At 36.6% G+C, this 14620-nt stretch overlaps 2 protein-coding genes across 2 annotated transcripts; one reads left to right on the plus strand and one right to left on the minus strand.

The window, feature by feature from the left end:
• Positions 1 to 784: 784 nt before the first annotated feature.
• dcaf17 (ddb1 and cul4 associated factor 17) lies at positions 785 to 7132 on the minus strand. The gene is made up of 14 exons (XM_023424593.2): positions 7004 to 7132; positions 6814 to 6917; positions 6359 to 6449; positions 6096 to 6232; positions 5907 to 5985; positions 5361 to 5450; positions 5162 to 5269; positions 4836 to 4938; positions 4571 to 4713; positions 3504 to 3613; positions 3160 to 3247; positions 2886 to 2969; positions 1257 to 1412; positions 785 to 1170 (listed from the first exon to the last, which is right to left on the minus strand). Exons 1-14 carry the CDS (start codon positions 7130 to 7132, stop codon positions 1063 to 1065), a joined length of 1530 nt encoding a protein of 509 aa, XP_023280361.1. The 3' UTR covers positions 785 to 1062.
• Positions 7088 to 14266, plus strand: mettl8 (methyltransferase 8, methylcytidine). The gene is made up of 10 exons (XM_023424595.2): positions 7088 to 7225; positions 9497 to 9653; positions 9970 to 10061; positions 10159 to 10508; positions 10712 to 10761; positions 11537 to 11597; positions 12888 to 13027; positions 13512 to 13618; positions 13750 to 13815; positions 13964 to 14266. The coding sequence occupies exons 2-10, from the start codon at positions 9502 to 9504 to the stop codon at positions 14101 to 14103; spliced, it is 1158 nt and encodes a 385-aa protein (XP_023280363.1). The 5' UTR covers positions 7088 to 7225; positions 9497 to 9501; the 3' UTR covers positions 14104 to 14266.
• The last annotated feature ends 354 nt before the right edge of the window (positions 14267 to 14620 follow it).

Raw genomic sequence — 14620 nt, forward strand, 5'->3', positions numbered from 1 at the left:
ACCAGCTGCAATTCACACCATAAGATTTCTTTTCCTATTATCGACACTTTTAATAGATCAAAACAAACAACACTGCGACGTATGCATTAGGATGCAAGAGCCTCATAGGCATCACATTTATAATTCATAATTTGTGATCTGGACGAATGCCCTGCTGGCAAATTGTTTTTGTGATGTCAAAACTCCAGCAACTCTTGTAGTAAACAGAAGAACTTTTATTGGACCGACGCGTTATGGCCTTCATCAGGGTCATCCATCCAAATTGTTTTTGTGAAATAGACTCCAGCTACATCTCAACTGTGTGGGTGTGGTTTCATCAGACTTGACTGATAGTAGCCTGGGAACATTAGCAAACAACCACAAAACTGGCATCAGGTTCTGACTCAAATATCACTTAAGTGCCCTGCCCACTTCAGAGCAAAGAGGAGCTCAGAGAAAACAGCACAGACAAAATTCATTCATATGAAACAACTGTCTTCACGTAGGACACCATCACTCACAGTAAGCAGCTGATTGAGAAATGTTTTTTTCTGGGCCTTTAACATGCTGCAATTGGGTACAACTTTAGCTTTGTACAAACCTGCATTTTCAAATGAACATCCAGGCTGCACCAGCTTATTTGTGGAATAAACTAACACAACTGAGCAACTGTGGGTGTGAAAGCAAGTAGACAATAATTCACAATTTTGACCATATACTGTACGTATTACATGGAACCAACTTACAGATGTATTAATATTTGGATAAACATGATGGAAAGACAGAATGAAGCAGAAATACAGAGTAAGGTGTAAAAATATAACATTTTAATTTCAGAGAAACAGTGTAAAAAGGTTCACACACGTGACAGAGCATTAGAAACAGTAATACATTGATTTAAATGACCAACTTGATTAAGTTTAATTTACACAAAAAAATAATGACAGACTGATCCAGAGATGAAAAACTGCATTATGAGTTTAACAAAAGAAAACTGCATGAAAACATAAGTTTGAGACAAATATTTATAAAATGTTTTAAAATTAACCATTAAATGCTTTACAGTAGCTTTAATTGCATCACTTATTTTCTGATGGCTTTGAGTTTATAAACATGGCAGCAGAAGTTGGTGTTCTTTTGTTCAATATGAACAATTGTATCTTTGTCAAAGAACAACTCATGCCGATAGGTCTAAAAACAAACAATAAGAGCACACATGAATTTCCATACACAGATATTTCAGTCTAATATTGATATATTCGTGTCAAGTTACTCACCTCATCCCAAGGTTCAACCAGATCAATTGTCCGCTGTAACTGTCCGCTCTGGTTGTCATGCAGTCGGATGTGAGCCCTTCCTTCTCCCTCCTCACCGTTAGTTACCACTACTGCCAAAAGGTCAAGCTCATCCTCATACTCCACCATACGGAAAGTCTGCAAAATCAAATTACTGTCACCACAGACAGTGAGGAGGTCTAGCTATATATAGCAACTGTATATAGCAATTACGTAAGTAGGCCCTGTATCCTGCCACTTATCTGCATTCTCAAATCTTCTGTTACTGACCTCCAGTGGTTGAACTTGTCACCTTGCTGTATGAATGTGCAAGTGTAGTCAGGGTGTGATCGGTACATGATTGCTTGACATGGTTTAAAGGTGCAAAAGAGGACACTTAACCACAATCAACAATGATGTGACCTGAAGGTGATGGTACAATTAAATGTATTGAAGGAAACAAGCTGCCATGCTGAATGTTCTGCGTACTGAATAAAATGTTATATTTCCAAGGACTGAGCACTTTCTCAGCAGTTTGATGAATGGCTGATATGATATTTGAAACCCAACAGTGATGTTTGATTTTCTCATGTGTCCTCAGTTTGAACTTTTACTCAACAGTAAATGTGGTTCTATGTATCTTAGGTGGTGTTATTAGTCACCACAGACCAGTGGTCTTATTAAATTCCTAGGAAGGATGCCCTTGATAACTCACTCTCATGTGTAAAAATACAGAGTGGCCCCAGGACTTAACAGAGTGATGGATATGCAGTGCTGTTTCTATTTCCGACTGGAAGATGAGGTACACTATTTATAAGCTCCACAAAAGGCACAGAAAACTTGCTAATGGAATAGTCTCCCTCCTCTTATCAAAGACATCAGTTACAGGTTCTGCTTGTATGATGTATTTTAAAAGGATATGTTCTATATTTCTGTTATTGTAAATCAAGCCCATGAAAAGACCAAAACCCACAATGCATCATGTTGTCTCTCAAAACTGTATACATTCCTGGGCCATTGGTTCCCAGTGAAGAAGAAAATTGGTTCAAATATACAATAAAGCACCATTGTTTTTAAAAAAGGTTAGATAATTTCCTAAACAGTTTGGCATTGTAGTTTTTTAGAAAATGCAACTCAAACAGAAGTAAAAAGTCTCTTAGTTTGGGACTATTTTTAGCTGCAGAGTTGCTGTGTTAGTCAGTATTTTGCAGAGGAGCAGTCTATTTGGGACTGACTCCAAATAAACTAATGTCTGTGTTCATTATAATAAAATGTGTCAGCCAATGCAACAGTGTGGCTCACTGATGGGTTTCCAACAGTTTCTGAACAACAACAGAGGTTAATGACACAGAGGAATAGCTTTTAAACACACAGACAATGCTCGTTATTAGGATGAATTCATTTTTGTTCTTTTGGGGTTTTTTTTATGTTTATGATTTGTTGACAAAAAGAAAAAAACAGAATATCACCAGATCAGACAGTAAACATATAATGTATTCCACCTAGAGTCTGTTCAACTGTAGAATTAACTTGGATCCTGTTGTGTCGATGTACATTTTTACAAGCAACACAGCAAGTATTTTCTTTGCCATAGATACAGGATCAGTGATTAAAGTGCAATTATATTGGTACCTCTTGATCTGGGTCATCATCCAGCTGATGAAATCTTCTCTTCACTGTGCGGCCCGATGCGGTGACAGTGACTTGTGAGGTGGGCTGCAGTGGTTGGAAAGCAGAAACATTCAATTTCTTAGATTATGGAAATATGTGTATGTTCCATCTCTACAGTGAGATTATCTGCTTTGTTATAGACAATCTGAGCGACCATGCAATACATACACAAGGCTGATTCATGATGAAGGTCAACTAAGTCTGTCCAGCACATAGAAAGAAGCATTATACTCACATTGTTGTTTCGATGGGTCATCATAGCGAAATCCTCAACTACCGTTGATGGCAAACCACTGTTCAGTTCACCAAGGATTTTAAGGACACTTGGAGCAAAAAAAAAAAAAAAAAACATTCTCCTTATGGAACATCTCCAGTATAATAACATAAGGTCAAAATGCACCAAACAACATAACTTTGTTCTGGGACAAAGGTTGAGGCAAAGCACATACAAGGCTTTAAACCTTTATTGAATAATTATTCTATTGGATTTTTATATTTGCCTCCACACCAAAGGAAAATTTTACCACTGTTGCCTTACACACTCTTCACTGTTGTGTAAAAGTTGACTGTAGTACTCACTTTATGGTGGTAGGTCCAATGTGGATGATTCTTCCTGAGTCGTCGGGGTGGAAGAAAATCCCATCACTCTCAAGAGAGCAGCAGTTCATGTTTTGTATTCCATTTGTTGCCTATTGTCATAAAATTACAACATAACAATTACAAAGTACTAACAAGTTGCAAAATGTAGCATGAGCACGTCACCATTTCTAGGTTTCCTCTTGCAGTTGTAGCGAGGGAGTTAAATTTTGAATCTTATAAAAAGTTTTCTGTGATGTGTGCCTCAGTGTCTGCAAAGCATCAATAAATTGTGTACACATCAATGTGGAAAACTCAATATTTGACTTATTAAGGCGACACTCCACCCAAAATCTATTGTTTGACAACCACTTAACCACGGTTGACTTAAAATGTGGTTATGTAAAATGCTGCTTCTGTTGCAGCTTTAGAGTTTTTGGAAAATGCTGTATTCGTTCAATAAGTACTGTAATGATGTACACTGCATACCATTTCAAAATAACACCACCACTGTATCTATTTATTATACTGTGTGCTTATGCAGTATTTTTAGGCATCCCAGGCACATTACAATGATCAGAGCAAACAAAACTACAGTTTCTTGTGTTTTGGAGAATGTGGCAGTGGCAAGTGTGGTTTAATGTCTTTCCACACCATTTATGATGCAGCCTTGATTCGTGAAAATTGCCTCAAGTAAGAAATAACTACATAATGTTGTCAAAAATAAAACAAAAGAAGCAAAACAAAACTACAAAGAAGCTTGTGTTGAAACATGCAGCAAAAATCTGTACTGTACTTGGACCATTTCGTGGGGTTTTGAATAGCAATAACAGGTTTGGCTTCATCCTGCTCTGTTCAGCAGCTGAATACAGAGGCTGTCAAAAATATCTGTAGCCCTTCTTACCCTGACACTTTCAATAGGCTCTGACCAATTTGGCGTTCGTTGAGTCTATTGCACAACAAGACTGGGGGAAACTATTACAGCCATGCACACATTACATTTTGTACTGAAATTGCCCATTACTGAAATGTGTTATATTGTATGTTTAAAGAGGATTCTTTAAATTTACCATAGTGCTGTCCTTGAGTGAACAGATGTGGTGAGTCCCCTTGTGATTTTTATGTGGTGGTGTGTAGATGTAGTGCCATGGGTAGCCTCCGATCTGGACACCGTTACTAGAACAGGACACCTCGAAAAGTACAGGAGGGCAATCTGTGCAATAGGATAAAAAACCTCATGCTTACTTTGTAAACAAAAACATTCCTGCTCACAGCGGCCAAGTAGGTTGTAACTTTCACGCAAAAATACAGTTTAAACCAAAAAAACAGACCAACCTGTGATCTGGATATTTACTGGGATACCAAACGGAGCTTCTCCCACTGTTTTGCCTCCAAGAAGTGAACTCTGCTTTCCAAGCACTAACTTCTCTGTCATGTACTAAAACCAAAAAGGGGGATTTTGAAAATATTCATCAGACAAACAGATGAAAGCAGCTAGATGATCCAAAATAATCAGAAAATATTCAATATGCTAATATTCACAGGTACAATTTCTTCAAAACATTTATTTGTGATGTTACTTTTTACATATTGATTGCATAAAATATTCAGCTAGCAAAACACAGTGCAGGTGCTCTTTCAGGAATAAAATACATACATACCCTTTGCACAATGTGCTCAAAGCTGTACAGCTTCACTGACTTGTTGCTGTAAGACACAGCTAGGACACCTTGAGACAGAACAACATCAGTAACACCATTTCCAAATACCTGAAAGATTAAGATTTATATGTAAGTCACAACATATCACTCCGGCAGACACATTTGAAAAATATAAAAACCTACAAATGATTCTACATGCCTTTTTGTTGATCTCCACAGTGCCCACAATTTGCAACGGGAAAATATGAAAGATGGCCAAGTGCATCACTGTATTCTGAGTGATACCTGCCTGTGGAATAAAAATGGAAAAGGTAAAATTCTGCGAACCCTTCTCCACATCAGAGATCTCTTCCTGGGACTATTTGTGAAATCAATTGTTGTTTAATCAATTAATCAATCCACAGAAAAAGTACAACCATTTTGATAATAGATTAATTAAAGAGAAATTGTAATAAGAATTTTTCACTATTTTATCAACAATTTAATCAATTCATCTAAACAGTAGTCAACAGACTAACTGATAATGGAAATCATAAGTTGGAGCCCTCGACGAGAGATACCTAAATTCCTCAACTGTCTCATTACAAGATTTCATATTTATTTTCCTTGGCTTATGCAATACATGTATTAAAATTCATGAACTGAAGAAATTACATTTACAGAAAGATCCTTTGCTTTTAAAAAAGTGTCCTGTCACTCTTAAATAAGGCATGAACCTTAATAAAAATAAATAGACTTATCTTACCTGTCGTGCTAAAGGTGTTTCTTTGTTTTGAACAGATTTAACATAAAGCATTTCTTGAGAAACCTCCCAGCCAAGATACCTTCAAAAAAGCAACAGAGTAAGATAAAAAGGTTTTTAAATGACCTAAAACGGAAAATAAACGTACTAACCTTCATTCAAAGAACAGAGAACTCAGAGCCTTGACAATACCTAAACTTATGTTTTGAAGAGAGGTAAACTCGTTGCAGCTCTTCTCCCGTTTCAGCTGAAAAGCGATACAGCCAGTTATTGGCTGTCAAAGTCAGGAGGCTGGGTTTATGATCAGAGGGAGAGGCCAGTGTTTTATCCTGTCAAAAAAAAAACAGATGAAACGACAGTCTGAAACTGGGTTGTTTATATCTGTTCATTGCAAGTTCAGTGCTAAGAGTTCTACTAATGCAAGTGCAAAATAAGGTTTCTTTAGTTTCACTTACAAGTGGGGTCTGACACAGCAAGGCATCTTCAAATTTTTCCAATTTAGACCTTTTAGGCAATTTGTACAAAACGTGAGGCTCTGAATGAACGCTGAAAGCAGATGGGGATTTAATCATTTGTATGTCAATAAGCACGGTGTAATAGATATAAATAGTGTAAAAAAAATAAATAACACTTTGGTATAATTCATGTCACAATTGTTTCAAAAAGTGATTCCACCTCATTTCCTCTGTACCATTCCCTCAGCACATCTCTCTGCTGCAACTAGCATTAACTATTATAGTCTTGAAATGTGCAAATTTCCTGCATCTCACAATTAGTATACATCGGCCCTCAGCATTTGATTTATGTAGAGTGTGTGCAGTGTGTGACTCATGTATTATCTGACTTGATGTTGCTGTTTATGTATAGCTGTGATGTATGATTTAGTATGATATGTGTAATTCATACTCACCAACTGTAGCAGTTCTGGTAATTTTCAAAGTAGATTTTACCATTCTCATACATGATTGTTGATTTTGAGGTCTTGCTCCATACTTTCATGAAATCCCTGTTTTCCTACAGTGCAGTTCAAAAAAAGTTAATATATTAATAGAAAAAATACAAACCTGTTAGCTCAATTATTTAAACGAATTTTCTACTACCTCGAGGAGGATACTCCTGAGGACTTTCATGTTCTGTCTGATCAGAGTCCCATCATCCGTGACACCTCTACTCCTCCGGATCAACAGCTCAGTTGAGTTTACGGTCCTGTTCCTCTGGTACGGCGCCATCAGCAGGTGGCACTTTCGTCTATAAGAGCACGGCCTGGTAGCATGTCTAGAGACAACGACCTAAAGTGACCCTAACACCACAGTCAGAGACAGGTGAGAGCGATTTGGTTTTCCAGTCTGGCAACGTTACAACTGTTTACTAGGCTGCATATTTCCGAGACCGCTCCGGCGCTAGCGTTAGCCTTGATATGTCGTTAACTTCACTCTAAAAGACGTACCTAACCCGCTATATATGACCAAGTTAAACCGTGGAGTTGTTCAGAAATGAGAAACAAATGAGGAATATATACAACTATAAGTTGGTGAACGATAATTTAGTATTTGGACGATGTGAGGTTAGTTAGTAGCTAATGCCGCTCCATTTTTGTAGTCTTCACAAGCGTCTTGTTCTACGGGAGAATTAAGCGCGAGACGTTCAGCTTGGAGCTGTAGCGCCCTCCTCTCCGCTTCCGGTACGTTGCGTTGACAACATAGACTATAGAAAAAGGTTGACCATGGAGAATGGATACATAAATCACCCCTCAACATTTTTTTTATTTTGCCTTGCGTACCTTCAAGATTGTTAAAATAATCTTACTTCACACAGTTTGCTACTTCACATAAAATATTTATATATTGTAGTTGGCGTGTTTAAGCTCTCCATTGAAACTAGTCTAGTAACTACTAAACTAAACTAAACTAGTTGGATGTAACCATTTGAACATGTAGAGTAGAAACAAATAAATACTGCTTGTGGCCTGTGCCAAAATCTGGGTACCTTATTAAGTCAGTACTTAATAACACCCCTCCCCTCTCCCCCCTTGGCAGATATCACAGCTTACAAATGCTTTTTGTATCCAGCTAATGTCTTTCTATTCCAGATTCAGGAAGTTTACCACAGTTCTTTGTGGATTATTTAAGTTCTGAGATATTTGTTGGCTGTCTTGTACACACAGCATGTTTAAGCTTTACACATTGATTTTAAGTGATGTTCAAATCATAGGACTGTGAGAGCTGTTCCTCAAGTTTCATCTTGTGTTTCTTGAAGTAGTTCATGGTGGATTTTGAGGCCTGCTTTTGATTATTGTCCTGTTAATGAAGCCTACCTCTCTTTAGTCTCACTATATGTAATTTGGCAAACTTTTCCCAAACTTCTGCATACAGCTGTATATGATGTTTAATGCACATGTCCCCAAAATCTTATGTAGCTCATCTGGTATCTTTGGTAACTTTGAGATTCACGCTATAGATTGAAATAAGGCTCTGTGGATTTGAACAAAGTTTGGCTACACAGCATGAGTTTATAATAAGGGACTCACATGTGATTCATTGTGGTACAGAGTTCTCCTTATGACATTTCCCCAGTGTTCCTGAGTATCTTCCCTTAAAGAGTTTCTCTTCGCACTTGTTTGTCTTCCATCTGTATACCAATAACTCACAGTTAAATATAGCATGCTGTTTAATTAACAGTGACCACATTTGCCTGTAGGATGCTTTACCATTCATTTCATTATACCTTTGTAATTTTTGTTGTTACATGCCTTTCACCATCTTGTTGATTGATTGATTGATTTAAAACTCCTGCAACACATGGTACCCAGTCCATAGGCTTGCAATTCACAAACAACCAACTTGCCTAAGGGCAGATTGGGTTACCATTTTGTTTATACTTCATTTTATCAATGCATTCTCTCTAAGTTACAAAAAATGGACAACCATTCAGCAGTCTGGAACGAGGTTAGTTATGTAGCAGTTTTGTATAATTCCACGAATTCAGAAAAGAAAACATTTCAAAAAGATCCAATTTACATAACAGTAAATAGTCAAGGATACATGGAACTCTGTCTTAACCTTCTATTAATCTTGCCAAAACACAAACCTCCTTCTTAAAAAGCCTCTTTGAATATATAATCTTTGGATAACCAAAGCAAATCAGGATTCCTCAACTTCATTTTTTAAAATAGCAACTCCTTAGGTCACTGTACATGGGGAAATTAAATTCTAAATGAAATTTGTTCTCCACAAAACCAAGATTAAAAAAAACCAAAACATTAATGCTGCTCTTTGGGTAAGTTCTTAACTGAACACACAGGGACCTTTGTCTTCTCATAAAATTATGTTTGGTATAAAGTTCTGTGTAGCAGTCTTCTTTGAATTTCATGTAATTTCTGTTAATGTAATTTGTTCTTTTTATTAATCATTTTTGATTGAAAGGTATTTATATTAAACTGAACATTGTTCCTGAAAGATAAAAATTATCAATAGAAGAGTAAAACTGTATATTTTGTTAGCATTAAACAGCTACAGCTCACATGAATCTTATTAGCCATAGGTGCACGGTCAAAGCATTGTGAAAGGTATTCAACTCTTGCTGCACTTTTACAGAGTAAATGCATAAACTGCGGAGCCTCTCTGTAGCCAAAGTGGCTAAAGTTTTCAGCAGATTGTCTACAAGACTAAAGAACACTGCAGGAAGACCTTCAGCTCCACTGGGTTCACGGATTCTGACCAATCCTGATGACATCTTTAAGCACAACATGTGGTTAGTGATGTACTATTTGTCCTTCATCTGTATATTCTGTGTAAGGGGATTGCAGGATTTCAGTGTAGGTGTGCCCCCTTTCAATAACATCATGCTAGAATTTAGGCTTCAGACAGAAGCCTTTTCATGAATTTTAAAACACAGTGTGGATTTGTATGTTCTAGTTTTGAATGTTCTTTAATTTACTATATGAAACATATTTTGAGATACATTGAAACATATTTGGTGAGGGAGCAAATAACACATTGGACAGTTTGTGAGTCACTATTGTTAAACAGATGTATCAGCAGTTGCTTTGTAATGCTTTACATTTTAGGGATCATGTACAGTGGTCAGAAGAGGACAAAGAAAATGCACAGCAGAAGGCACAAGAAAATTCCTGTGTGAAAATTCCTTTAAATGAACAAGGTAAGAATGTACTCCTGCAAAATATTTAGAAATATAGATTTGATTTGGTTACATGGCAAAGCAATGGTTAAAAAGTTCCTAAATTCCCCCCACACAGGTAAATTTGACACAGAAGCTTACCAGTACTGGGACAAGTTTTATGAGATGCACCAGGATAAGTTCTTCAAAGATCGCAAGTGGCTGTTTTTAGAATTCCCAGAACTGCTTCCTTCGGATACAAAATACCAAGCCACAACCAGATGTCATCATCAGGCGGAAATCCTGCTACCTAGTGAATCCAACATGGACTCAGAGACCAGACACCATCAACACAGTGGCACAACTCACTATCGCAGACACGCCCCTGATTGTCAGAAGGCCCGTCAAGGAGCATCACTGGAAAACAATGAAGATGCCACTCAAACTTCTACTTTCCCTGGACAACATGCATCTTTCAGGATCTTGGAGGTTTCCAAAAATATTGAGTTTAATTGTTTTAATATAGACTATGAATAATATGTTATATGTGGACCATTACACAATTGTGTGTACAACAACAAAAAAAGAACAGGCTATAAGTTGCAGTACTAAGTGTATAATTGCATTGACAGCTTTGCTTTGCTGTGTTCCTGTAGGCAGAATTATCAGCAGAACATATTTTCTTTTCACAGGTTGGATGTGGGGTTGGTAACAGTGTATTTCCCATTGTTAATTCCATAAAGTAAGTACATATTTTGAGATATTTGCATATATTGCGAGTTTCATCCATTTCAGCATCATTATCATGACGTGTATCATATGTCAATCCTCAGCATTCTTTCTACTCAAAGATGTAAAACACTTCAAGTACACCAAATATTATATTAATTTTGCTCAGTATAGTTATATGTTAGAAAAGCAGTAGTGAACCACTCTTATGTCCCAGTTGACATTGTTTGTTTGAAGATTGAATGGTTCAGCTTAGCGTCCACAACACAATCCTCTCCTTTTCTCTAATTGGATCTGAATTTGAAATATAAACTATGACAAAGATGGGAAATGACTCAAAAATAGATGTGGTGTTAATAGATGTGTCATTGCAAAATACTTCATAATAGGTCTTTTTCACAGCAGCTACTTTGGCCTGTTATAGTTGGTGTCATGTCAAAATGTCTTCAGTGAAAAAGCTCTGTATGGTACCATTGTACCACTTTGGACAGGGATTCTTAGAGACCTTGAAGGAACAACTGGCAATATGCCAGCACTAAAATCAGTTTCTGGGTCAAGACTACATTAGAATAACGATGAGCGTTTACTTTAAAATAGCCAAATTCCCCTTTAACTCTTCTCACTTCCTTGCTTTGTAATATGCTCTCCATTTGTTTTTCCCAGGAAGACAGATATTGCATTACTCTGTGTAAAGCGCATTTGGGAGCCACAAAATTGCTTCATCAAATGTTTATAACCTGTACATGTAATGATTTAAGGGCTGTTAAATTGTCTATTCTATTTCCCAGAGGAACAGATGCATTTTTATACTGCTGTGACTTCTCCCCACGTGCCATTCAGGTGGTCAAGGTAAGCATTTCTAATATTGCTTGGTATGAATATGCCAAAAGTCTGAATATTGTGTTGAGGTCAATGCATTTTGTCAATGCAGTACTGAGCAATATAACTTCCATACTGTATAAAAATAAACAACGCTATATAAAATCTCAATCTATGTTGAGGGTGGTCACAATCATATCAGATTATGTCCCCCATGTCATAGACTGCTAAAATATTCATACAGATTACATTAACATTGGATGAAGGAATAAATTCAATTCTTTCATCGTAAATCTGTGGTTAATGTCAATCTTTCAGTTTTACAGAATGATGTTTCAAATTAGAGTTTATAGTCCTGACCATTGTTCCCTCAGAAAATGTGCATACATGAAAGTACTGCAGAATGACTCAAAGCTCTGCACAGTAGCTACAGTTGAATCAATGAGGAAACTGAATCAAGAATCTGGTAGATTATATTTTTGTACAGCTTTAAAGATGAATTGAATCTGAATTATATATTGGTGTTGGCCCTGAAAAAGACCTAATTGAAACTCATCTTAATCTGTCTGAAGATCTTTGTAACCTGCAGTAACAGGATGTATTTCTTTTCATTTTCTGTAGCTGAATGCCAACTGCTGCCAGTAGAAATATCTCATTAGAGTGAGAGCATAAAGCCGAAATGTCAAAGAGTGATCACAGTAGGTGTGTCTTATGAGAGCAAATGGATTCCAGTCAAAGCTGTTTAAATTCAACTGTAGATCTGTGGGGATATTTGTTTCCAAATATGACACATTAAGTATAAGTAAATCGTCAATAACAATAAAAAAACTTCAGAAAGAGTATATTTTAGCAAAATAAAGAAAAGAAAAAGTCTCACATGTAGAAAGTAATTTCAGTAATACACAAGAGATGACATCACCATGTATGCACATTATCATATGAAAACTATCACATGTGCAAATTGCGCCATTCAATTACACTCATCTCACAACTGGAGTAAAATAATCATCTGCAAGTTGAAGAAGAAGAGATGGATTTAGTACATTTAAAGTAATTGCCTCAGACAGATGAATAACTTGACAGTAGCAGTACTGACAATTTAAACCAAAAACATACCATATAAAATTACTTTTATACAGACAGAAAGCCTTCTATTATCTAACTTTATAGATCATGCCTTGTAATTTTTGATGAGAAAAAAACGTTTTATAACATATTTTTCTTGCATGATTGAGATTATACCATTTATACCAGATAACTTTTATAATACTGTATTTTTACACTATATTTATTACAGCCTACTTCATGTTCCTCATATAGGACCATCCAGACTATGATGACTCTGTGTGTCATGCCTTTGTCCATGACATTTGTGAGGAGATGGCCTCCTTTCCCTTTCCTCCTCAGAGCCTGGATGTTATTCTAGCAGTCTTTGTGCTCTCCTCCATTCATCCGGAGCGGTAGGTGAAGGTTAAAACACAAAGACAGGAGGGCCTGATGTCATTTATCACCTGCCATTCCCCGCCCCCAACCCATATAACCCTCCCAACCCACCTTCACTTTCCCCAGGCTTTGTCTGAATGTCATGGCAAAACCCAAACATATAAAACTAAATGCAGGCTGTATTGTGTCATAAAGTGCAATACATTAACTGTGCAGTGGTTTGGTTGACATAAAAAAGTATACAAGAATTTAAGGGATTGCAGCCTACATATTTAAATTTTTATGCTTTATTATTACCAAACGCACTGACATGGGCACCATAGTATTATAGACATTTCAGCTTGTAATACTTTGCTTGTTTGGCTGTTTGTTATGTATTTTGAGGCATCAATGAATACATTCCCATACAGCCTGTATTATCTCTGGTGTTATTTGGATCTTCAATAGCTGCAATCTTATTGTACAACATTATTGTTCCATTAATTGATATTTCATTGACAGTATGCAAGGAGTCGTGGGGAGACTATCTACATATTTGAAACATGGAGGGATATTTCTCTTCCGTGATTATGGGAGATATGACTTCTCACAACTCAGGTTTAAGAAGGGTGAGCCTTCAAATAGTAAAATACAACAGAATATAACAATTTTATGCACATCACCTAATTTGTTTTAGCGTGTGTTGCGTGTTGTTTTACAATTAAATACTTTTAATATAATATAATCTTTTTTCAATCAGGACGCTGCTTATCAGAGAACTTCTACACACGTGGAGATGGAACCTGTGTTTATTTTTTCACAAAAGGTATTACTAAATATACACAGTATACACTTTATTTTTGATATCAACATTTTTCTGTGGAACGGGGGAACTTGGACTCATGACCTCAGTATTTCTTAAATCCTGGCTACAGCCCTGGTGTCTGACTGTGATTTTATGTATTTCTTTACAGAAGAGGTTCATGATTTATTTTCCAGTGCTGGACTGGAAGAAATTCAGAATCTGGAGGACAGGCGACTACAAGTGAACAGAGGAAAGAAAGTTGCAATGCACCGTGTTTGGATGCAGAGCAAGTACAGGAAATCATATTAACCGCCACCATCTTAACCCCCCACTATGCACAGCCTCATTCAGAGCTAGATGTCTTTTTATACTTTGATGCTTCATTCAGTCTTGATGTGTTTTTTACCAAAGAAGTATGTGTACAACAAGAAAACTGTATGAAATAAACTTTGAAAACATGTTGTTAAACATAGCTGTGGTGTTATCTGGTTTTATATACTATAGATCCCAGTTTAATACACTGTATTAATACAGTAATCTACAGTATAAAGTGACCAATCAGTTGGGAAGGAAGGACGGACGAGACAGTGAGCATGCATTAGACTGAACACACTGACTTTGCTAATGAGTGAAATTCAATGCCCCCTTATTTTTTAGGCTACATATTATGGAAGCCAATTAATTCAAGCAAAAGAGAAGAATAGATAAAAAGTTACACAAGTCAAAAAACTGGGAAAATTATAAGGAATTAAATGTAAAGATGTCAAAATTATGAGAAAGTAAGTCAAATTTCCTACCTTTGCCTAATAAATGTTATTTATTTAAG

This window comes from Seriola lalandi, unplaced genomic scaffold, assembly GCF_002814215.2.
Source record: "Seriola lalandi dorsalis isolate HSWRI2012SDOR001 ecotype SW California unplaced genomic scaffold, Sedor1 jcf7180002054744, whole genome shotgun sequence".
In the NCBI taxonomy this organism is placed as follows: domain Eukaryota; kingdom Metazoa; phylum Chordata; class Actinopteri; order Carangiformes; family Carangidae; genus Seriola; species Seriola lalandi.

Bases quoted from the DNA above. Each gene is read 5' to 3' on its own strand.
- dcaf17 (XM_023424593.2), bottom strand. From the start codon at position 7,132: ATGGCGCCGTACCAGAGGAACAGGACCGTAAACTCAACTGAGCTGTTG. The intron at 3,248-3,503 runs GTGAGTACTACA...TTTTGCTCCAAG, and splicing joins ATTGGACCTACCACCATAAA to TGTCCTTAAAATCCTTGGTG. The intron at 2,970-3,159 runs GTGAGTATAATG...CAACCACTGCAG, and splicing joins TGACCCATCGAAACAACAAT to CCCACCTCACAAGTCACTGT.
- mettl8 (XM_023424595.2), top strand. From the start codon at position 9,502: ATGCATAAACTGCGGAGCCTCTCTGTAGCCAAAGTGGCTAAAGTTTTC. The intron at 10,509-10,711 runs GTTTCCAAAAAT...TTCTTTTCACAG, and splicing joins CATCTTTCAGGATCTTGGAG to GTTGGATGTGGGGTTGGTAA. The intron at 13,619-13,749 runs GTGAGCCTTCAA...TTTTTCAATCAG, and splicing joins ACAACTCAGGTTTAAGAAGG to GACGCTGCTTATCAGAGAAC.